This window comes from Stigmatopora argus, chromosome 15 (assembly GCF_051989625.1).
Source record: "Stigmatopora argus isolate UIUO_Sarg chromosome 15, RoL_Sarg_1.0, whole genome shotgun sequence".
Lineage (NCBI taxonomy): Eukaryota > Metazoa > Chordata > Actinopteri > Syngnathiformes > Syngnathidae > Stigmatopora > Stigmatopora argus.
This window is the reverse complement of record NC_135401.1, coordinates 14,521,040-14,545,216: the sequence shown is the minus strand read 5'-3', so window position 1 is coordinate 14,545,216 and position 24,177 is coordinate 14,521,040. Positions and strand designations below refer to the sequence as shown.

At 41.0% G+C, this 24,177-nt stretch overlaps 1 protein-coding gene across 2 annotated transcripts; it reads left to right on the top strand.

Annotated features, from left to right (window-relative positions):
- Positions 1–19: 19 nt before the first annotated feature.
- Positions 20–22,219, top strand: cdca4 (cell division cycle associated 4). Of its 2 annotated transcripts, none has more exons than XM_077621038.1 (2): positions 20–122; positions 18,553–22,219. In XM_077621038.1, exon 2 carries the CDS (start codon positions 18,562–18,564, stop codon positions 19,417–19,419), a length of 858 nt encoding a protein of 285 aa, XP_077477164.1. In that variant the 5' UTR covers positions 20–122; positions 18,553–18,561; the 3' UTR covers positions 19,420–22,219. The 2 variants fall into 2 exon arrangements, with proteins under 2 accessions (XP_077477164.1, XP_077477163.1); XM_077621037.1 differs by lacking the exon at positions 20–122 and adding an exon at positions 5,581–5,891.
- The last annotated feature ends 1,958 nt before the right edge of the window (positions 22,220–24,177 follow it).

Sequence of the window (24,177 nt, the reverse complement as noted above, 5' to 3'; positions counted from 1 at the left end):
AATTGCAATTGGAGGTGGAGCCACAGAGCCAGAGCATGTTATGCGCACGTCACGTGAACACCGCAAGAAGTTAAGGATAAACTAAAGACAAGAGAACTGAAAAGATAAACTCAACGATACCGGTAAGAGTCAGTTTTGGAAAAGATTCAAATTGATTGTTGAATATGCTAGAGCAAGGGTGTCAGACTCAGGTTAGTTCGCGGGCCGCTTCAATGTCAACTTGATTTCACGTGGGCTGGACTATTTTAGATGTAATATTTAGATTGTTTTTTTTTAAATTATAAATGGATTAAAAGCCTTGAATATTCAGTTGTTATATCTAAAACAATGTTTATTTTAGCTTTTGTAATATATATTTTTAGATTTTACAAAATGATCTTTGAACTAAAAACACAGAAAAAAATGATTAAAAAATTTCAATTATTGATTTAAAAGGGGGGAAATCAGGAAATGTAATATACATCTATATTCTTCATTTTAATTTGATCCTAAAACAGAAAGTCAGCACTCATGATTTACTACTTTCCCGGGCCACACAAAATCATGCGGCGGGTCAGATTTGGCCCCCGGGCCGCCACTTTGACATGTGTGCTAGAGAAACTTGTGTTGGTTTCACTGAATGTAGTCAATGTGGCGCTTTGCTCTCATACGACAGCAAAAAGACTGGCACCTCGACACTGAGCAAGCTTTTAAACAGTTAAAATCGTCAAACATCTATATTATCATATAAAAGATGTAAATGTCTTGTTTAACTTGGATTTCGTTACAAAAGACAGGCTTTAATCTGTTATCATAAATCACCCCTCCTCCTCCCGACTCGGGTCGGGAGTCCAGAGTCCTCACAAAAAATATGAAATTTCGGGTTTGCTCTGGGCTCGAGCCTGCAAATCAAGTTAATTCCTTGGGTTCGGTCAGGTCGGGTTTTTGGACCCGTGGGCCGGGTCTAATTTTTTCGGCCCAATCTTACCTCCATTGGTAGCTACAAATTTATTCCACACCTTTTTTTCATAATTTGAATTTTTCGTAATTAGAGCAGCACTTTATATGTAAATTCTGAAATTTGTGCCACAATCCTCAAAGTAGCGATGGTGAGAATTTTGAGGCGTTTAAATTGGAAATTCGGCACTTTTACGAAATGGTTGCTTAAAAAAATTTGGGTGACAATTTTTTGGATTTCCGGAGTTTAGGGAGGTTGTCAGGAGTCCCGGAGTTTGCGTTGCTTGTCTGGAATAAACTCCTGAAATTCCGGAGAAGTTGGTAGCTCTGTGGAAGGAAATCGGAGTAACTGGAGAAAATTCACGCAGGCCTGGGGAGAACATGCAAACTTCACACAGGTGGACAAACCTGGATTTGCACCCAGGACACCAGAACTGTGAGTCCGACACGCTAACCACTAAACCGCCGGCCCGCCATCTTAACAGTTTCAAATTATGACTTCAAAACATGGGCGGCCCGGCAGCTTAGTGCTTAGCGTGTTGGCCTCACAGTGGGGGACTTGGGTTCAAATCCAGGTCGGTCCACCTGTGTGGAGTTTGCATGTTTTCTCCAGGTACTCCGGTTTCCACCCACATTCCAAACACATGCATGGTAGGCTGATTGGACACTGCCCCTAGGTATGAGTGTGAGCGTGAAAGGTTGTTTGCCTAATTGTGCCCTGCAATTGGCTGGCCACCAATTCAGGGTGTCCCCTGCCTCTGGCCCGAAGTCAGCTGGGATAGGCTCCGGCACCCGCCGCGACCCTAGTGAGGTTAAAGTGGTTCAGAAAATTAGATGATGAGACTTCAAATCAACTTAGCATTAAATAGAACTCCAAAGGAGTAAAAGTATCCCTCTCATTGTTCAGTACAGCGAGGCCATTGGAATGGATTGGATTGGATAACTTTATTCATCCCGTATTCGGGAAATTTCATTGTGACAGTAGCAAGAAAAGGCATAGTTATAAGTTAGACAGTACAGTCGCAAAGGCCGCACAACAACAAAGCAAAAGCAAAAAGTACAAAGCAAATCAAAGTAAATGGAAACTGGAAAATGGAAACAAAAACTGGAACCACACACATGAAGTCTTCCACAAGATGGGGAACCTCTGCAGATCGTGACCGAGGTAGAGAACATGCAGAGTCACTCCTCCAATATTATCCGCACAGTTCCTCAGTAGTCTGGAGCTGAAGAAAACAGCAGCAGGGCAGAACTCCTCGACTCCGTTGCTGGTAAGCGCCGACAGCTTTTCCATCTTATCCCACGATGGAATGGTTGGTCAGAAGCGTTGCCTCTTCTCCCGGCACTTTTGTCCAGCTCCGAATCCCCGGCGCCACTGAGGTGTTGCTCCTTCCGCTGCGTATTGTAACAGCTAGTCCCATGTGTGTGACAGCGTAGGCATGGCTGAATGGTTCCAAAAAAAGACGTAGCCAAAAGAAGCCAGGCTAACAGAACAAGGAGTTGTCACTTTAATGCTTCCTTTTGCTTCAAGTAATGTAGCGATGCTAGTCGATGGACTACGGTCGGACGTATTGCCTTGCAATATCAGTCAACCGCATGCCACTTTCTTATCTTCTGTTTTTTGGTGAATGAAAGGGGCCGCTTATTCATTTCATTCGCACTAACAATTTTAAATAACGAACTTCGTGATGAAAAACCGGTACTCGGATGTTTGGTCGGCGGACGTTTGGTCGCCGGACGTTTGGTCGCCGGACGTTTGGTCGCCCGGACGTTTGGTCGCCCGGACGTTTGGTCGCCGGACGTTTGGTAACATGACAGAGAGTTTACTGTTGAAACCAGCTCTCAAAATTATATTCATGAGAGAGAGTTTAATATCCAAATATCTACTGTTGAAACCAGCTCTCAAAATTATATTCACCCGGGCGACCAAACGTCCGGCGACCAAACGTCCGGGCGACCAAACGTCCGGCGACCAAACGTCCGGGCGACCAAACGTCCGGGCGACCAAACGTCCGGGCGACCAAACGTCCGGGCGACCAAACGTCCGGGCGACCAAACGTCCGGGCGACCAAACGTCCAGCGACCAAACGTCCGGGCAACCAAACGTCCGGGCGACCAAACGTCCGGCGACCAAACATCCGGTCACGGAAAAAATGGTCAAAAGAGAGTTGTTGTTGAGGGAGGCTCCAAGTGGAAGTAAAGCAGGCCGCAACAATGTTACCGGGACAGTTTCAATATAAAATAACAGATAGAGGAAATACATTTACGTTATGGGGGATTTCGTAACTTCGATCCGTTTTTTGTATGTTGGGACGTTCGTTTGCATATATACAAAGGGTTTCTTAACCTGTACATAGAGGCATTCGTAAGTAGAGGTACAACTGTAATTGCCATTCACCGTTTTAATTCTGTGCAATGAGTAAATGGTGTACCGGTTGTCACATGGGGGTGCTGGCCCCTATCCCAGCCAACTATGGGCACCAGGTAGGGGACACCCTGAATTGTTTGCCAGCCAATCACAGGGCACAAGGAGAAAGACAACCATTCACACTCACATACATACTTAGGGGAAATTTAGTGTGTTCAACCAGCCGACCATGTCTTTGGAATGTGGGAGGAAACTGGAATACCCGGAGAAAACCCAACCAGGCCAGGGGAGAACATGCCAGCTCCACACATGAAGGTTGCAACTCACCTGGGATTGGACCCTCGATTTCAGAGCTGTGAGTAGACGTGTTAGACCAGGGGTCGGGAACCTTTTTGACACAGAGCCATAAACAATTCCTATTTTCAAATTGTATTTCTTTGAGAGCCATACTCAGAATTTTAGTGTAGAAATGTGAAAATGAGATGTGACTTTTTGGGGGTCATTTTACCACTTTTAAAGTACTAAAATAATTATTTTGACAGCACTGTTGCGCAGTTGCTAACCAATGAAAATATGCATGAAGAAAAGTCTAATAAAAATATAATTTAAAAAAAGATGATTAAAGTTAGAGGGGCTGTTAGTGCCAACGTGACGCTCCTATTGGTGCATTCGGGACTCGGCTCTGTCACCAGCGGTTTAAAAACATATTTTACCTCACAGGTTAGCGAAGAGCCACATATGGCTCCCGAGCCATAGGTTCCCTACCCCTGTGTTAGACACTCGGCAACCCAATTTATGAAATCCTTTTAAACTTTATTTCACATTATTAGCAGTGTTGCAATTATTTAATATTGTGTTATTTTTTTAATTTTATTTTACAAATTATGAACAACAAATTCACATTACACACACTACAATTTTAGATGTATGGGTTTTGTTTAAGTATAAACAGCTGCTGTGTGCGGAGACCATGGAAGGACCCAAATGCAGGGAAGTAGCCAGAATCGGGGAGTGAAGGTGCACTAACAAAAACTATACATAATAACTTAGCAAGGCTATCAAATAACTAGGCCTTAAAAACCAAAGAACACAACTAAACCTGAAACATGATGACTCAACCATCGCAGGTCAAATGAATTGTCTACTGGTTGATGTCATTGGGGCCCGCCGGCTGAGTCGTTAGCTTGTCGGCCTCACAGTGGGGGACCTGGGTTCAAATCCAGGTCGGTCCACCCGTGTGCAGTTTGCATGTTCTCCCCGGTCCTGCGTGGGTTTTCTCCAGGTACTCCGGTTTCCTCCCACATTCCAAAGACATGCAAGGTAGGCTGATTGGACACTCTAAATTGCCCCTGCCGTTGACGGAGCTTGGCGACCAATCCATTTACAGGGAAAAGCTGCGAGCGAATAATCGCTGCCATCCCTCACAGTCCAAGTGTATTGGACTGATTAGCTGCCATTGACGGAACTTTGAATGAAAGAGGCAGGAAAGTATTGAATTCCTAGGCTGCCCTTGATGGAAGTCGACATGCCAGGCGTCCCAGTCAAAATGGATTGGACGTCAAGCGCCGTCAATAGGACTGAAACATGATGACTCAACGTCAGCCATTGCAGGTCAAATGAATTGAATGTCTACTGGTTGGATGTCATTGGGGCCCGGCGGCTGAGTCGTTAGCGTGTCGGCTTCACAGTGGAGGACCTGGGTTCAAATCCAGGTCGGTCCACCTGTGTGCAGTTTGCCTGTTCTCCCAGGTCCGGTGTGGGTTTTCTCCGGGTACTCCGGTTTCCTCCCACATTCCAAAGACATACATGGTAGGCTGATTGGACACTCTAAATTGCCCCTAGGTATGAGTGTGAGCGTGAATGGTTGTTTGTCTCCTTTGCCACCTGTGTGCAGTTTGCATGTTCTCCTCGGTCCTTCGTGGGTTTTCTCCAGATTCCCCGGTTTCCTACCACATTCCAAAGACATGCATGGTAGGCTGATTGGACACTCTAAATTGCCCCTAGGTATGAATGTGAGCGTGAATGGTTGTTTGTCTCCTTTGCCACCAATTCGGGGTGTCCCCTGCCTCTGGCCTTAAGTCAGCTGGGATAGAATCCAGCACCCCTCGCGACCCTAGTGAGGATAAAGCGGTTCAGAAAATGAGATGAGGTGAGATGGTGTCATTGCAACAAAATAATGTAACGCTTTTGGTGACAGCTCTTGAGCTTCTGGATTTGGTATTTTGATTTCCCTTGGAACGAAAAGTGTTCATGGCGGAATTGAAGGCATATGTCGGCCGTGTGTGTGCGTGCGGAGTGGCGTCTCGGCTAGCTGCTTGGCTGCTTTGCTGCTCCCCTCCCCCTCCCGCTCGCTGGGCCGCCTGCCTCGCTTCTCCTCTCCTCTCTTCTCCCTCCCTGGCTGACTCAAGTGAGTGAGTGGCGGTGCTGGCGGCTCCACAAGCAGCAGCCGCCGCCGCAGCGAGCAGAGCAGAGAGAAGAGACGACTTCACTTTTTGAAGCCGTGGCATGAATGATCTCATCAGAACCTTCTGCTCCGCTTTCACCGCCGTCGATCCTATGAGCGAGACCGGAATTAAATAAGAACTAGGTGAGTGCCGAGTCCTCCGCCGCTCGCCCCCACATAAAAGCCCAAAGGGAGGAAAGCCGACAGCTTCGCGTTGTTTGTCTCTGTTTAACAACTTAAAAAAGTGATTTCCCCCCTCCCTCTGGGCCGGGAAGGAGGAAGCGCCGTGAATAATCGGGTTGACGCTCTTCTCGTTAAATAACGTTGGCCTTTCGAGAGCGAGAACAAGGGGGCGACACGTAGCCGGCGCGTACTGCCACTTGTTCCCCCGAACGAGGCCTGTTTTTGCCCGTTTCGCCGCCACATTGTCGCCCGCTCAGTTCTGGCTCCGCTCGGCCCCCACCCCCGCCTAGCCGTTAGCCTAGCAGTGCAAAATGGCCTCATTGTCGCGCCGCGGCCGGGCAGACAAAAGCGGGGCTGCGGGGACTTTTAAACGGCATGCGTTCACCAAGCGAACGGGACGAACGAGCGACGGTTACTGGTCGACGCGGGAGGTGCCCGGGGACCGAGAAACGGGAAGTAAAAACCCGAGGAGCTGAAGGGAGTTGTTGATTAATGAGGGCCGAAGTGGGGCCTCGCGGTGGGGGATGGGCCAAGCTAGCGGCCATTGACGTACGGCGAGACTGCGTCTTGTCGAGTGGGACCCAATACATACGTCTTGAAGCACATATGTGGCTGACTACATATTTGACTCGTCCACCTTTTCCACAACGCGGTAGCAATATTGCCTATTATGTTGTCAAATTTGCTTTTTAAGCGACTAGAATGTATCGTTGTCTCTCCCCCACACAAATACTTCATCAAAACAACGAGATGTGGCTAATCACATGATAGCATTTGCGATATATTTTACTAACGTTTTAAGCTTTTCTATCTTTTCACAATGGGTTTTAAAATCTTTGATACCTAGCTAATATACCTACGCAAACTCCCCAACCAGTGAAAGTAAGGATATTCTTTTATTTTTTGTTTAAGAAGAAAATAATTGGTATTTTGTAGTCGAAGTAAATACACTAAAATTAGCAAAATATTACTACTTGAACTCATTGGCTGCCATTTACAAGAGTAAGATAAACCACAGTTGCTTTTAAAATGTTGCTGTTTTTACACTGACCACATAGTCACGATTACATATGACTAACAATACTCAGACTTGGGGAAACAGATCCACAATCTTCTTACTGTTTGTATTCTTTAAATAAAATCTTTGACTGTCACTGAAGTTAATAGACATCCAATCCATTTAGATTAAATGAAATCTTTCCAAATATAGCAAACATCTATTGCCGTCAATGGCACGGAAACATGATCATTCAATGCAAGATTTGATATCTGTCTCTCTCAGAAGTAGCAAATGAGTTAACACACACAGTCATACCTCTACTTACGATTGGCCCTAGATACGAAATTTTCAGGTTAAAAATACCTTTTGAGATGCAAATAACTGCTTCAAGATGCGAAAAAAAGATCCAAGTTACGAAAACGTCAACATATTTCCTATATCCATTATTTTATTTTGAAATTTTTGCGGATGCACTGCTTCTCGCCTAACAATTTCCCTACACTCTACTGGGCTCTCATTGGCTGTCTTACAACAACCCTCCACATTTCTTTGACCGTCGTTGTCTGCTTAAACTTATGCTTGCCCAATGTTAGCTTCCTGACACTTGTGCAATAGATTTTGCATGTTTATTCATTTTAATGGCATATTAAATAATTTTATGATATGTTCTCTCATTTCTGTGTGTCTTCACACTTTTCCTATAAAATTGGAACACTTTGATGGATTTTAAGGGTTTATGCAGTTGGTAGTTTTGCGGGGACCGTGGAACAAATTAGAGTATTCAGACATAAAGTACAGTTATAACTGTACTTACGAATGCCTCTATGTGCGAAATTTTCAGGTTACGAAATTATTTATATGCAAATGAGTGACTCGAGATACGAAAATATCCAAGTTACGAAATCCCCCCCAAAAGTAAATGCATTTCCTTATCCGTTATTTTATTTAGAAAATGCCGTATTTTCACACCTATAAAACGCACCGGGTGATAGGGCGCAGTTTCATTTGCAGGTAGTTTTTCAGTTTTTTGTCAATATATTGGGCGCTTCTTCAGAAAAGGCACTAGCATGACACTAGGCTAGCGTATGTTATGCTAGCCGTTAGCATACCTATGTTATGATAGCCGCTAGCATACCTATGTTATGATAGCCGCTAGCGTACCTATGTCATGCTAGCCGCTAGCGTGTTTTTTAAAAGACAGCACGAGAAAAACTAAGTTTGATAATGCTTTATTGAGGTAAAATATACACTCTGATATAAAGAGTTCGACGTTCAACATGCTAGGTTCCACTGTCAGTCACGGTTGGGTATTCCGGGAACTTGATTCCAGCTTTGGGGAAAGCTCGAACAACAGTGCCCAGTCATCCACAATCCATTGTAACTCGCGACATGCATCACTCCCAAGCCTTTGATTCTCCTCGCTGTTATATCGGCATCGACAATTTATTCTAAATCGTCACGTAACTCGTGCGACGCTGCCTGCCCGAATTACTATGTTGGCCATCCATTAGTAATCCGTTAGCATAAGTGTTAAATTGTGTTCGATCCATGGCTTCAGTCCATTTTCCAAGCATCCGCATTCTGTTGTCATTCACGTCAGGCATTTCCTCTGTATAGCTCTAATATGCTGTTTCTTTGAGTATTGAGAGTGTTTTTAAGGGTTAAAAGCGCTGTGAGCACACGGAAGTCAGATGCCTTGTCACTCCCCTCGGATGTTTTGAATGGATTTATCGTAGTGCTTGGAATGCACGGGGAGGCTATTTTTAGGGTGAACGTTCGCTGGGTTGATAGCAATAAGTAGCGTGCCGGCAAGAAATAAAACGGTCACTCAAGCGGTCAGGGCCATACAAAAATTGAATTTATTGCACAGACAAGGCGCACTGACCGATTGGGCGCCTCGACCATTTTAGAGAAAATTTTAGACTTAAGTGCGCCCCATAGGTGTGAAAATACGGTATTGTCGCGGGTGCATTGATTCTCACTTTAGAACATCTCTACCCTCTACTGGGCTCTCATTTCATCGCTCCCATTCTCTCATATATTGACAATAAAAGCATTCAATTCAATTGGCTGTCTCATAACAACAACTATCCATGTTTCAAGATTCTCTCACATATCCGTCCACCAATCTGACGCGTGGTGTTGACAGCTTCGGCTAAATGCTCCCCTTATTACTGATTGCAATTCCCCTTATTAAGTCATTATTGACCGTACAAATGCAATGTGGCACATATTTTCACACACACACAGGGCACACGTAAAAGTCTAAAATGTAATGCAAAGTGGACACACACACACATACATATATATATATACACACACACATATATTGCCTTTGAAGAATTTCAAGGTAAAATAGTTTAGTAATCAACCGGTGGAAATCTCACGTCTAAGCATTTTAAAATATACTGCAGTGTTTTTAAAGAGGAAACGAGTCTTTCAACCCAAAAAAATCAAAACGTTACATCAAGGGAGAACAATATCAAATTGAACATTCATAACTGAAACGGGGATTGCCTTCTTTTAGTCAAAGAACATAAGAGCATATATATATATATATATATATATATATATATATATATATATATATATATATATATACACACACACACACATACACATATATTTTCACACACATATATGCATATATATACATATGCACATATGTATATATATGCATATATATACATATATATGTGTATATATATGCACACATATATATACACATATTTTCAGACATATATATATGTATATATATATATATATATATATATATATATATATATATATATATATATATAAATGGGGGTTGGCAGAATGAAGCGAGTGGTGGCAGTCAAATGATTACAACGTAGAAAATAAAAAAATGAAGATAATTGATGCTATTTTAAAACATTACTTCTATCACTTATGCCAAAAGCATCACATCTTTCCATAATTTGTAGTTATTATAATGAGTTTTGTTTAAAAAAAATTCAATCAAGTATTAGAAAATTTGGTATTTTTATCGGCTCGAAATAGTGCCGTTCCTTGCGTTGGCAGATCTTTTTTTCTACCTACTGCTCGTAAACAGACAGATGTAATGAAATAACAAGTTAAATTATTCCAGAAGTGGTTTTGTAACTTGGATTTTTCGTAAGTGCACACATTATAGATTCATTCATTTTCTGAACCGCTTTATCCTCATCAAGGTTGCGGGGGGTGCCAGAGGCGGGGGACACCCTGAATCGGTGACCAGCCGATCGCAGGGCACACTCACACCACTACTAAAATTGCCCCTAAGGCATATATGGCCGGGGGAGAACATGCAAGCTCCACACAGGTGGATCGACCTGGATTTGAACCCACCCACAGCTGTGAGGCTGACGCGCTAACATCTCAGCCACATACACATTTTACATGTAAAAGCTTTAATTTCTTCCAAACCGTTCTAAGATTCCCGATACTACCCCTGAAACTGTTTAAAATGATAAAAGCTTAGCAACCTTGTATGGAATATGTGCAAAATGCAAAAAAAGAGGAAAGGCCTTTAAAATTAAGATATGCAAAGACATTTTCCATTGGGGTTTATAGCTGAGGCAAATGTTTGGTAGTTGAGTACACATGCATGTAAACACAACTAAACTTAAAGTATGTTACATTTTGCAAAACATTGATCAAACAACAATAATCTATTACTACTGTTTTATAATTTTACTGAAATGCGCAAGGTTTTCGCTGTCAAGGGCGATATCGAGACATTTTGATAATAGCACGCTTCTTTTCACTCGCACCTTAACTTTCTGTTTGGCCATAACAAAAAGTAAAGAATAAATCTGCATCAAGCACGCTAAGAAAAACTCAACAAATGTGTTATAACTCCATGACAAATCAGGAACTCCGCCATGGTCCCTGAAAAAGTGCTTGGAAAGGCTTTTGGTCGGAAGGTTGCGCTCATACTCCAATGGGAGAGCAACTCTATTACGGCAATTTTAAAATAAAATAAAGGATGCCACAAGAGGATTTTTAACATTGAGTCTTTGTGTTTCGTAAAATTTCTTTCATACCTACAGACCAAATTTTCTCATTGAGCCTTTTCGGAACCGGAATATTTCATATGTAGAGACTTTTGAAGTAGAGGAACCACTGTAGTTGTTTGAAGGGACCAGTGCATTTTCAAAACAGTTGATTAACATTGATAGTAATGAAACAACAAAAATTTTCTGTTTCCAAGTCGCATGAAAAACGCAGTTTTGCAGAGTATGCACTTTTTAATGGATGTTTTTTATGTATCCATTCGATTATTTTTCCTCGATGTGATCCTTTAAATATCTTAATACCGTACCGTCATCCCTCTCCACTCTGTTTGAACTCGAAATTCCCGGCCTCAGTGTAATTAATCATAAAACTTTCAAAATTTACGCTGAAACCCGCATGTTCCAAGGCAGAAAGCAGCGACCGCCCACTCAACACAATCTCCCAAGCTGATTAGCTTAGACGCGTGACACGGTAGCTTCACACGTTCCTGCTGGGAGGAGGGAGAGAAGGAAGACGCCGAGTTCATTCAAAATTTGTTTGGATTTCGTATAGCAACTCATTGAAAAATCTTAAGGCTCTGAACAGAATCTGACGTGTGGTGTTGACAGCCTCGGCTAACATTAACGACATGTCACGGTTGCTTAAGTCATTCCTTTGATGTTGACCTGATAAGTAAACTTGGTGCATTTATGCTTCTTTTCGGCGCACTTTGTTAGTTTGTTAGACGTGTCTCAGCTGCCCTCCCTCTGATCTTGGTGGCAAATTTACTAGTTGTAGTGTTGGAAACAGAATTCAGGAAGTTGCCTTTTGTGTTTCATTGGGCATCCAAACTGGTTCCACTAGTTTGAATGCGCGTACTGGTGGCAAGATCTTCTGTCAACATTCGTAGGAGCTGGTTGGATGTGTCGTGTCAATTCAGATAGTTAATTTGGTTAGTAGGCTGAGTAGGAATTTTTGCGCAAAGTCTGCTTAACGTATTCCAGTATAACGTGCACCCGTGTATAACGTGCATTCAATCTGTGACTAAAAATTGGTATACATTTATTTCCAGTTTTTTCTCAGCTCACACCAAGGATTGGACCAGTACTGGTAACTGGCAAATGTTGAACATGTCACCATGACAAAACATTTATTCACAACTTATGGTATGGAAACTTGGTAAAACAAACTACCAGGATGAACACAACTCTCAAATGGAATTTACAATTTTAAATCCTTAAAGTCTAATTCATCATCATAATATTTAAAAAAAAATCAAAGTCTGATTCATCATCATCAGATTCACCAAATAATTGATTCCATTCTTCTTGAGCGAGGATAGCGCTTCCTGGGCAGACTCGTTTCCCTGTAGCAACCTGTTTTTATTTTTACAACCCGATATTACCCTATAAACTTGCCGAGGCTATTTGGAGAGGGCTGGCTTTTGTAAAAGAAGGTAGATCAGGGGTGGGCAAATCTGGTCCTCGAGAGCCCCTATCCAGTCTGTTTTTCCTATCTCCCTCCTCTACCAATCCTGAATCAAATGATCAACTCATCAGTAAGCTGTCCAGAAGCTTCATACCGATCCTGATTATTTGATTCAGGTGTGTTGGTGGAGTGAGGCATGGAAAACAGACTGGATAGGGGCTCTCAAGGACCGGACCTGGCCGTCCCTGCGGTAGATTGTCGCCATCTGGACAGGTTCTACATCTCCCATTATAGATAACGACTGCGGAGGGGACTTATTCACCGGCAGGGGGCAGTGTTTTGCCAGGATTTGTGTAGATTGCGCACCAGTCATTCTTTATATGACTGAAAATGTCTACATTTTTGTATTGAATTTTTAATTCAAATTATTATCTTTAAAGGAACGTATCCAAGTCGACCCTGATGTGCTGCAATATCTAACAGATGTGGTGCAATATCTGACATAAAGGCATTATGTTAGATATTGCAGCACATCAGTTCTTTTTCCTGTCACAATGTGTTGTTGTTTTTTAATGCAATTAGAGAAAAACATTGTGGAATGACTGTGATAATATAAAATGGTCTAATAAATAATATTAAAGTGAAAAAATTGTAGTAATCTGTTTGTTCCTTTTAAAAAAATAAATAAACTAAAAATAAAATTATGTCGGTTCTTCCTATTGAAAACCTTTTGGGATACAAAGAATTGCGACATCACTACTTCATTATGTTGCCACATCCTTAGTTTCAGCATTTATTTCTCACTTACTGTATTTTAAAAGTATCATCGTTAAGTATACTGTTGTTGTGACTTCTTTACGACATAACGGATAACAATTTTGTTATCTAGTCCTTTAGAGAGATTGTTGACCTTAAAATTTTCAAAAAATCTTTTTATTGCCACTTAGTCAATATTTTTTTTATTTTAATTACAGTCGTACCTCTACTTAGGACATTAATTAGTTCTAGAACTTTTTTCGTAACTTGAAAATTTCATAAGTAGAGCAGTACTTTATAAGTAAATTCTAATTTGTTCCACAGTCCTCACACAACTATCAACTAAACCCTTTAAAATTGGTCAAAGTGTCGCAATTTGGTATGAAAGATGTGAGGAAAATGAGAGAAAATTATGAGAAAATTATTTATAAATGTCTTAAAATGAATAAAGAATACAAAATCTATCCGTGTTGAAATGCAGGGGAACAAGAGGATGCTAACGGTATGCAACAGAGATAGCACATGACCACTGTCATGTCTTGTTTTGGGTGGATGTGTGTTTGCTTTTCGCCTCTTGCTTCCCACCAGGCGCCGCGGAGCAAGGGAAGCCCCGTGGGTCTGGGATACCAGAGGTGAAAAGCAAACACACACACATCCACCCAAAACCCTCACAAGACATGACAACCATAGGAGCACATGAACCACATTAACAAAATGAATCAACAACAAACATTAACGTTTCATGAATTCTTTGGAATTTAATTTTTTGCCCATTTTATTAGTCGCTACTGGTTCTTACCTATTTGGATTTCACTTGCCCGTCTGCCGTGCTGGTTGATGGACGTTTCGAAAAAACAAAACTGTCCAAAGACGATTGCCTTTGAAGACTTTCAATAATGTTTCTATAATGCAACAGACAAACTTCGTCAAAGTGGGCGATCGCCCGACTCGTGAACACTTTTTCTGGATGTTTTTTCCAGGAAGGCAGAAAGTTCGTGAAATTTCTCCAGCATTTCTTTGATTTTTGCTGTTGCAATGGTCGCTGCTTCCTCCTCGTCTGCCTTCTCGTTTTTTTCCCCCGTGTTGACGACTCTTCCATTAACTCTAGAGAGTTTATTTTTATGGCCCTCGACCAACTCGTTATTGTCCTCCACGCTGACCACTTTTCATTCGCACTGGTAATTTTCATGGGAGGCATGATGATAAAAACGGAAGCAGCTGCTTTATCCATACTTGGAAAAACTCAACCAAAAAGCAGTCAAAACTCCGTAACGACTAACGGCGATCAAAAATGTGTAAGAAAGAATTCTGAAACATGGATAATGGTTGTTGTGAGAGAGCCAATGAGAGCCCAGTGTGGTGTAGGGAAGGTCTACAGTGAGAATCAATGCATCCGCGACAATATTTGCAAAATAAAATAACGGATAAGGAATGCGTCTACTTCTTGAGGGTTTTCGTAACTTGGATATATTCCGTATCTCGAGGCACTCATTTGCATATAAAAAGCTTTTGTAACCTGAAAATTTCGCACCTAGAGGCATTCGTAAGTAGAGCTACGGCTGAAAATGGAGGAAGAACAGTATACAGTGGGGCAAATAAGTATGTAGTCAACCACCAATTGTGCAAATTATCTTACTTGAAAAGATTAGAGAGGCCTGTAATTGTCAACATGGGTAAACCTCAACCATGAGAGACAGAATGTGGGGAAAAACTGAAAATCACATTGTTTGATTTTTAAAGAAATTATTTCCAAATTAAGGTGGAAATTATTATTTCTGGTATTATTTATGGTATTTGGTCACCTACAAACAAGCAAGATTTCTGGCTGTCAAAGAGCGGTCGAAGGACACCAGAGACAAAATTGTAGACCTGCACCAGGCTGGGAAGACTGAATCTGCAATAGGTAAAACGCTTGGTGTGAAGAAATTAACTGGGAGCAATTATTAGAAAATGGAAGACATACAAGACCACTCATAATCTCCCTCGATCTGGGGCTCCATGCAAGATCTCACCCTGTGGCGTCAAAATGATAACAAGAACGGTGAGCAAAAATCCCAGAACCACACGGGGGGACCTAGTGAATGACCTACAGAGAGCTGGGACCACAGTAACAAAGGCTACTATCAGTAAAACAATGTGCCGCCATGGACTCAAATCCTGCACTGCCAGACGTGTCCCCCTGCTGAAGCCAGTACACATCCAGGCCCGTCTGCCGTTCGCTAGAGAGCATTTGGATGATCCAGAAGAGGACTGGGAGAATGTGTTATGATCAGATGAAACCAAAATAGAACTTTTTGGTAGAAACACAGGTTCTTGTGTTTGGAGGAGAAAGAATACTGAATTGCATCCAAAGAACACCATACCCACTGTGAAGCATGGTGGTGGAAACATCATGCTTTGGGGCCGTTTTTCTGCAAATGGATCAGGACGACTGATCTGTGTAAAGGAAAGAATGAATGGGGCCATGTATCGAGAGATTTTGATTGAAAATCTCCTTCCATCAGCAAGGACATTGAAGATGAGACATGGCTGGGTCTTTCAGCATGACAATGATCCCAAACACAGCACCAGGGCAACAAAGGAGTGGCTTCGTAAGAAGCATTTCAAGGTCCTGGAGTGGCCTAGCCAGTCTCCAGATCTAAACCCCATAGGAAATCTGTGGAGGGAGTTGAAAGTCCATGTTCCCCAATGACAGCCCCAAAACATCACTGCTCTAGAGGAGATCTGCATGGAGGAATGGGCCAAAATACCAGCAACAGTGTGTGAAAAGCTTGTGAAGAGTTACAGAAAACGTTTGGCCTCCGTTATTGCCAACAAAGGGTACATAACAAAGTATTGAAATGAACTTTTGATATTGACCAAATACTTATTTTCCACTACAATTTGCAAATACATTCTTTAAAAATCAAACAATGTGATTTTCTGTTTTTTCCCCCCACATTCTGTCTCATGGTTTACCAATGTTGACAATTACATGCCTCTAATCTTTTCAAGTAGGATAATTTACACAATTGGTGGTTGACTTAATACTTATTTGCCCCACCGTATATTCAGGTTTTGTTTCTTTATGAAAAAAATGGGAAAACTACACAAGTGTAATACATGCACCTTAAAAATACAGTTTTTCAAAGGAATCTATTTTTGTGGTTCTTTTAAATTAATTATTTTAGAAAACTTCTATATTATCAACGTTTTTTTCTTTCTTTTTTTCCCTCCCAACTAAGTTTTTCTGATTAATTTATATAATGGTTGTTTTTTTTAATTTTTCTTCTTTCTTGAGCCTGGCCGCCAGTGGGAAAAAAATAATTCAAAAATCAAACATGGCTGCCAGCGGGGAAAAAAATAATTTAAAAAAAACGACCAAGCAGCAGGTCTTGAGCGGACTGTGTTCTGCAAATTCTAGACATTCAGTCTATTCACCGCAATCAAGTTTTATTTAGATATGGGCCGAAGGCAGTGGGAGATAGCCCAGTCAATAAGTCACATTAATGGGATTGTTATTATAGTTTGTTGACCTTGTCCTCCAGTCTAGAATTTGTGGAACGTAGTTTGCCTGAGACTTCCAAGTATCTCGATAACTGCTGCTTGCTTGTTTTATTTTTTTTATTTTTTCTCCTGAGCCTGGCTGCCAGCGGAAAAAGAAATTACCTCATGTTGCCTGGTAAGGTTGACAAACTATAATATAAATGCCATTATGGGGGGAAAACGAAAAACCAAATAAAAAAATTCAAAAAGCAACCTTAAATTACTCAGTTAAAAATTAATTCAAAAAACAACCCTCGAAATAAATTAATCAGAAAAACATAGTTGGGAAAAGAAATGAATTCAAAAACAGCCCCAGAAAATAAATCATTCAGAAAACCGGAGTTTTCAAAAACAATTAATTCAAAAAAACAACTGCTAAAATAAATTAATTTGAAAAACGGTTAGGGTTTTTTAAATTATTTTGAAGGTGAATGTAAAACGCTTCCGTAGAAAACACACATTAAGAAATACGTCATTTAAAATGTTTTCAAAATGGGTTAGGGTGGGATATATGTTCTCTGTTGACTGGGGTCCTGGTAGGCCTGGATTTTATGACAAAAATTATCACCCAAAAATGTCAATTTCGATAATTATTATGATAACTACCTACATCGTTTGTCTTTCAAATTTTAAACTTCAAACTTCTATGAATAAGTAAATAAATTACTTCCCTCCTTAAATTTTGACAACCATTTTAATATATATTTTATACATTTGCCTTCAAACCAAAAGTTTGCATGGAATATGAAATAAATAAAATAAATTAAATGAACACATGATCACCATTGGCAAGCAGACTATTTTTCTCTCACAAAAAGAAAATGTAAATTTAGTTCTTTTTAAAGTTGGATAAACTAAACCCATTTCAACCAAAGTTAACACGTTTTAGATTTTTGCTATGTATTCATAACATTTGCTCAAAATTGGGAAACTCCTTGATATCAAGTAAGAAAAGAATTATAGCCTTTCCTCAAATGAGAAGAGCGGGTTAAAATGGGTTAAGGAATTTTTCAATAAGGCCAATAAGGGCCAAGTGGGTGTAGGTTTTCCTCCCTACTGAAACAGTGCAGAGTTGGGCCAATGGGGAGCTCTGCTGGAAGAAGCAGCACTTGACTGTAATCAACTGATTACAGTTGTTAGAGAACAGATTGGTGAAAAGGTGTCGTCTTGGTGGGTTGGAACGAAAACCTGCTCCCACTCGGCCCTTTCTGGAATGTGTTGGACACCTATGTTCTAGTGCAGGGCTGGCCAAGTCCGGTCCTCGAGATGCCCTATCCCGTCTGTTTTCCATATCTCCCTCTTCTACCACACCTGAATCAAATGATCAACTCCTCAGCAAGCTGTCAGAAGCTTTACACCAATCCAGATTATTTGATTCAGGTTGTGTTGGTGGAGGGAAATATGGAAAACAGACCGGATTGGGGCTCTCGAGGACCGGACTTGGCCACCCCTGTTCTAGTGGATAGGCTCGGTGTTGTCCTGCATCTCATAATGGCAAATTTTGGCTGTGTTGTACTCCTTTTGCTTTCATGCGCTATGTGCGCCTCTCCATCACTAACCTTGCTGCCAAATGATTAGGCGTATCTCACTATCTTTGTCCACCGAACGTTGGTCTGGAACTAGCGTTCACGTCGCATCATCGCCCCTTTTCTTTGTGGTGTTCGGGTGGTGTAATTGCAGTTTATATTTAACGACATTTATCGAAAGTTTTTATTGTTGACCAAAAAAGATAATCAGTTATTGTTTTGTAGCCAAGCTGTAGGTCCTTGCCATAAATGTTATTGAAAATATTTTAACAAGAAATGCATATGATTTGAATTAGAGGGCCACACTAAATGACACACAGGGCCAGATGTGGCCCCAACTGCAAGTTGGACCCCTGTGTATTAAGCCTTTTGTCTTGCGTTCCTCTATCAGACAGACGCCATGTTTCCAAAGGGCACCAAGCGCAAGTTCTTCGAGTCGTCGCCGGCGGAGGAGGCGGCGGCGAGCAGTCCTGGCGAACGGGTCCCGGCGGGCAGCACCCAGACGCCATCACCCTCATACAACCTCCAGCGCCAGTCTCTTCTGGACATGTCGTTGATTAAACTGCAGCTGTGCCACATGCTGGTGGAGCCCAACCTGTGCCGCTCTGTGCTGATCGCCAACACGGTGCGACAAATCCAGGAGGAGATGACGCAGGACGGCACCTGGCAGATTATGACGCAGGCGCTAGCTGCCGCCCAGTGCCCCACTGACCGCCTGGTGGCCACCGAGGTACTGTGCCGGCAGCCGGACCCCTCAGCGGCAGCGGGGCAGAGTCCCAAGCCCTACCCTCTGGAGGACGGCCCCGACGAGGGCTACCGCTCTGAAGAGGCGGACATGGAAGCAGGGGATGTCCGTAAGGGTGTCACCTCCTACCTGCCGACGCCCTTCGGCGGGGCGACTTCCCGCTGGGAGGAGCGCGAGGATGACGGAGAGGAGGAGGAGGACGAGTCGGAGGGCGAGGACGAGGGCCCTGATGGGTCCCCCGGCGATCGTCTCTTCGGGACTTTCGAAATCAAGCAGCCGCCGTCGCCGCCCCCGCCGGATCCGGCGCTGGAGGAGCTTTTCTCAGACGTGGACCCGTCCTACTACGAGCTGGACACTGTGCTGACGGGTATGCAGAGCGCCCCCAAGATGGGACCTTACGACCTGCTGGAGAGCCTGTCCTCCCACGGGCCGGCACCCCTGAGCCCTGGCGCCAGCTGCCGCTCGGACCTCAACGAACTGGACCACATCATGGAGATAATCGTGGGCTCCTGAAGCTCGCCATCGCGGACTTCCTGAATGTGCATTTGTTACGCGGCCAGATTGCGCAAGCTTTCCAAAATTCAATGCGAGCCAAAAATGACTTTTAGGATCGGCAGCTCCCGTTGGGAACCTTTTTTTACTCGTACAGTATATTCCAAACAAAGGGGCAGACCTTAAGTCTTAGGCTGCCACTGAGGGTGATGGACGTGCAATCCATTTGAAGTCTGATGGGTGGCAGTGAACGAACGTTCATCCGCCGTCAGAATTCCCATCTCAAATGGGTTGGACGTCCATTAGCAACAAACTCATTTCAATTCACAGCATGGAGGATGAAAAGAGGCACATGATGGGGGAGAATTGAACTAATAGGCTGCCACTGATGGTTGCTGTTTGATTGGGTTGATATCCCAACCCTTCCAAATCAATTGGGTTTTACTTATTGTGACAAAATAATGCAAGAAGCATGAGAGAGCCACAATAATGACATCTTGTGCTGTCAAGGCCACTGAAAGAGTTAAGCAGTCCGCTTGCAAATTTCAAGGAGGTTACAGCAACGTTTAGCTGGGAGGTTTTGGAACTTTTCCAAACTTTCCACAGGGATCAAATTGGAAATTGAAGGTAATGGTAGTGTTACAGTCTCATGATTTTTATTGATGCCAATAAATGTCAACTCTGTTGATTGGTAGGGCCTTTTTCTTCATTTAATTACATTTAAAATAAATATTAAACCAGAATAATAAATATTTTTGCATCATTTGAAATTATTGTTAATGGTGGCGATAAGGTGCCACTAGTACCTCATTGGCTGCCATTGACTCCAACAGAAATCCAATGCATTTTGACTGGGAGGTGTACAGGATTCCCCGTTTTTGTTCTCATTTTTAAAATTAATACTAATTTTCCGGCTCTTTTATTCAGTTTTTCTTCCAATTAATAATATAATTTTAAAAATAAAAATCATTAAATTTTTAAATACAAATTTATGAAATAAAAATGACTTAAATTGAAAGCCATTTTTCCCACTTTTTTTCAAATGTTTTAATTTAAAAAAAAAAAGTAAAATTATTAAGAGGTTTATTTACTGTTTTTTATTGGGGGGGAAAACCCAACATTAAACATCAGAAGATTTTTATTTACTTTTAAGAGGTTAAAAGATTTCGATTTTTGGTGGACATTGTCTAAATAATTATAATATCTGTTAATTTGATCATCAACAACTGGCCTGCTGCTCTGTCTTTTAATGGCAGCCCCTCCCAGTCCAATTAGAATGGAATTATCGCTGTCAATGGCACTGAAACGTGATCAGCTTTACTCAGTTCAAATAAAATGGATGCCTATCTCTGTTAAAAGTGGCCCATGAGTTAAAGATTTTCCACATTAATTTTAAAGTTGTGTACATGGATTTTTAAAAATCTGTTTTCGCCTCCTTGGAAAGTTTGTCAATTTTTCCAATTCCTTGTGTTATTTCCGTCCGTGTGGGCCACACTGTCTTCGGCTAATTCCGCGCGCGCCTTCACACTACAACCACACAAAGCTTAGCAATCCGCAAGTAACATCCAAATCTATTTTCCTAAAGATTTGAGCAATTATGAATGGAATATATGTATATGTACGTATATGTATATAGAAATATATTTTTCTGCATTATACAGTCGAGGGGGGGAGGGGTTTGCAATTATCATTTGATATTAATTTCAGAGATTTGAACGTAGCCACAATTGAGACTCGAGTGTCTTCCTGAGCTTTTTTTTTTAATGGTTTTTCATTTTCATACTTTTTTGCTCTAAAGCAGGGGTGTCAAACTTAATTAGAAATCGCCCCCAAAAACGATCTACACTTAACTCAAATTGTTGGAAAAAAATAGCAAGTGTCATTATACCTTGTGATATGTTAAGCCTTAAGAGATTGACAAGATGAATTAAAACAAAATTCCCACCGCAAAGTACTCATTCCTCCTCCCTTTGATTTTTCACTATTTTAAAATGTATTTCTTTTTTGTATTATTTTTGAGTTTTGAAAAAATGTTTAGAATTATTTTCATATGTATATATTTGTATTATTTTGCTGGGATAGGCAAAAAATATTGTATTAAAATTCAGTTTACTTTTTCACTTAATTATTTTATTTAGATTTTTAAATCATATTTTCCTTTTCAATTACCCATGAGGAAAAATTACAATAATGCTACAATTTAATGTCAAATAGGAGGCCGCAAGTTTGAGACCCCTGCTCCAAGGCTTTTGATTATTTTTAACCCAGGGAGGTAAAACCACAATTTTCCATCCAGAAGAAGCCATATTGTTAATTTATTCTTCTTTTTAATTTTTTTTTTAATTTATTGTATTTATTATCTCTTTGGGTACACACACACGTCAACCATTAAAGCCCGACATAAAAAAAATTGTCACTTACGGGTCTCTTTAAAAGTGCAGTACCTATTTATTAGTCCTTCAGTTTAAACTTTTTTTTTAAATAATCACAAGAACCGGGTCACAATTCCAATCACTATGCAGCTCTGCCATACGCGTTAGAAAAAAAAATGATTGTATACGACTCCAATGTCCTTTAAAGTCCTTTTATGCAAACAGTTGCCTTTCTGCAAAATGGATGCCGTGACAAAAAAGAACTCAGGCAATGTAAAGACCTTTTCGCACTCCTGAAGGATGTCACTCACGCTGGTCGCAATGGGAGCTAGAACTTCAAAGACTTATTAATACCTTTGTCAATAAATGTATGCATTTTTTTTATATCCAGACAAAAAACCTTGTAGCGTCTTTGTAAATATTTTTTTATAATAAAAGATGCAACTATTGCTTTGGTTGTGTGTGCATTGTATTTGCTATAGTGCAGTAATCAATAGAAATACTTTAAGTCATTATATTAACCCTCACAAAAATTTAGGGTTCTTCCAAACGTCTGATTTCCAGATCTGTACTTCCAACAAGAACTGATAAATTGTCATGATAAAAAATATTACAAGAAAAATTGTACTAAGACGAAGTTATGTCTCAATGCTAACTTGCTTTTAGCATAATATTAAAACATTGAAGTGATAGGGATGTAGTGGTAAAATTACGAGATTACAGTCGTCCCATTAGGAGATTAAAATGGTGATTAGATTAGATAACTACTCATCCCGTATTCGGGAAATTTCACTGTCACAGTAGCAAGAGGGTGAGGATACAGACACAGGAAAAGACATTTTAGACATAAATAAATAGGTAATAAATAATTTAATATATAAAGTGTTGCTGATATATATATATATATATATATATATATATATATATATATGTATATATATATATATATATATATATATATATATATATATATATATATATATATATATATATATACATGCATACATACATCAGTGGTGTGCCGTCAGGGCCTTCAAGACCTCTCTGCTGGGCTAAGAAATATGTATGTATATTATACATACACATTAAGAGAATTAGGTCATAGAAGATTAAAATCATAAAATTACGAGATTTTAGTCATTTAGTTGCTTGTTTATACAGTTGGGTGACAAGGCCTGTGTCACTGCTTTGTCGTAATACGCGATTAAAGTAATGGCAGAAAGTCATAAAATTGCAAGATTACAGTCGATATATTACGAGAATCAAGTCGTACACGTTTAAAACTAAAATTATGAGATCGTTAGTTAAAATTAAAATAACGTATTTTGCTTATTTTTACATTATGTAAACCAGAAGTTGTTTGGCGTCAGCCAGCGTCACATTTTGGTGGTCTAAGGTTGTGGGGTGAACCCCAGCGTACAGGCACTGAGCCAGGGGGCAATAAATGTGGCCACACCTGCTCGGCGCCTCATCCTGGACTACTCCAGAGTGGAAGATTTTCCAACCAGAATGCAAAAAGCCTGACAACATCTAGTCAGAACTTTTCAACCTTACGGACTAGCTCGGGTTCCTTTCCTAACTGGCGAGGTAACATTCCACGGACCAAGTGTTAGGTCTGTTTTATCACGTATATCAAATGATATTTACAGTAATCATGGCGAGTGACAAGACTATGGACCAGAAGCGCAGAATTCTTGGGAGACAAGAGAAGGAGATGAAAATATGATGAAGAGGTGATAGTATTTTTATGGCTCTGATGTAAAAAAAAAGTGCTATCAAGAATGACATCCAAACTGGAGGCGGGGCAAATAGAGGCAACCCGGGAGAAGAAAGGCATCAAAATTTAAAACAAAATTAGAATTAAGTTTAGTTTAAACTTATATTTGAGTGTCTGCATCGTAATCCAAGTTCATTTAAATTTGTTTATGTTATAATACGAGCGCGTTGCCGTGCAAAAAGTCCCCCCCTCTCTGTCCCTATCTCTCTCCCCTCTGCGAAATCCATCTAATTTTAATACTATTAAACGCATTTTAGTACTATTAAACCACTAGTTATTTGTTACTTTGTTAATACATGGCAACTTAGAACAAATAAAAATATTTTTCCAATCCAATATCCTGTTTTTGGTGTTTTTTCAGAGGGTTGGAACAAATTAATTTGTTTTTAGTTCATTTCTATGGGAAACGTTCATTTGAGTTACGAGTACATCGACATACGAGCTCAGCCCCGCAACGAATTAAGCTCGTATCTCGAGGTAACACTGTACTTACTTTCCCGTAAAGAGTCAAAGAGATGTGAGAGGGAGGAATGGTATAATCGGGATTGACGGACAGTCTGATTTAGTCTGGTGCCTCACCTAGCACCTGTTTGACGTGGGTAACCCTGAAAGACGCACAAAGGCCCAGAC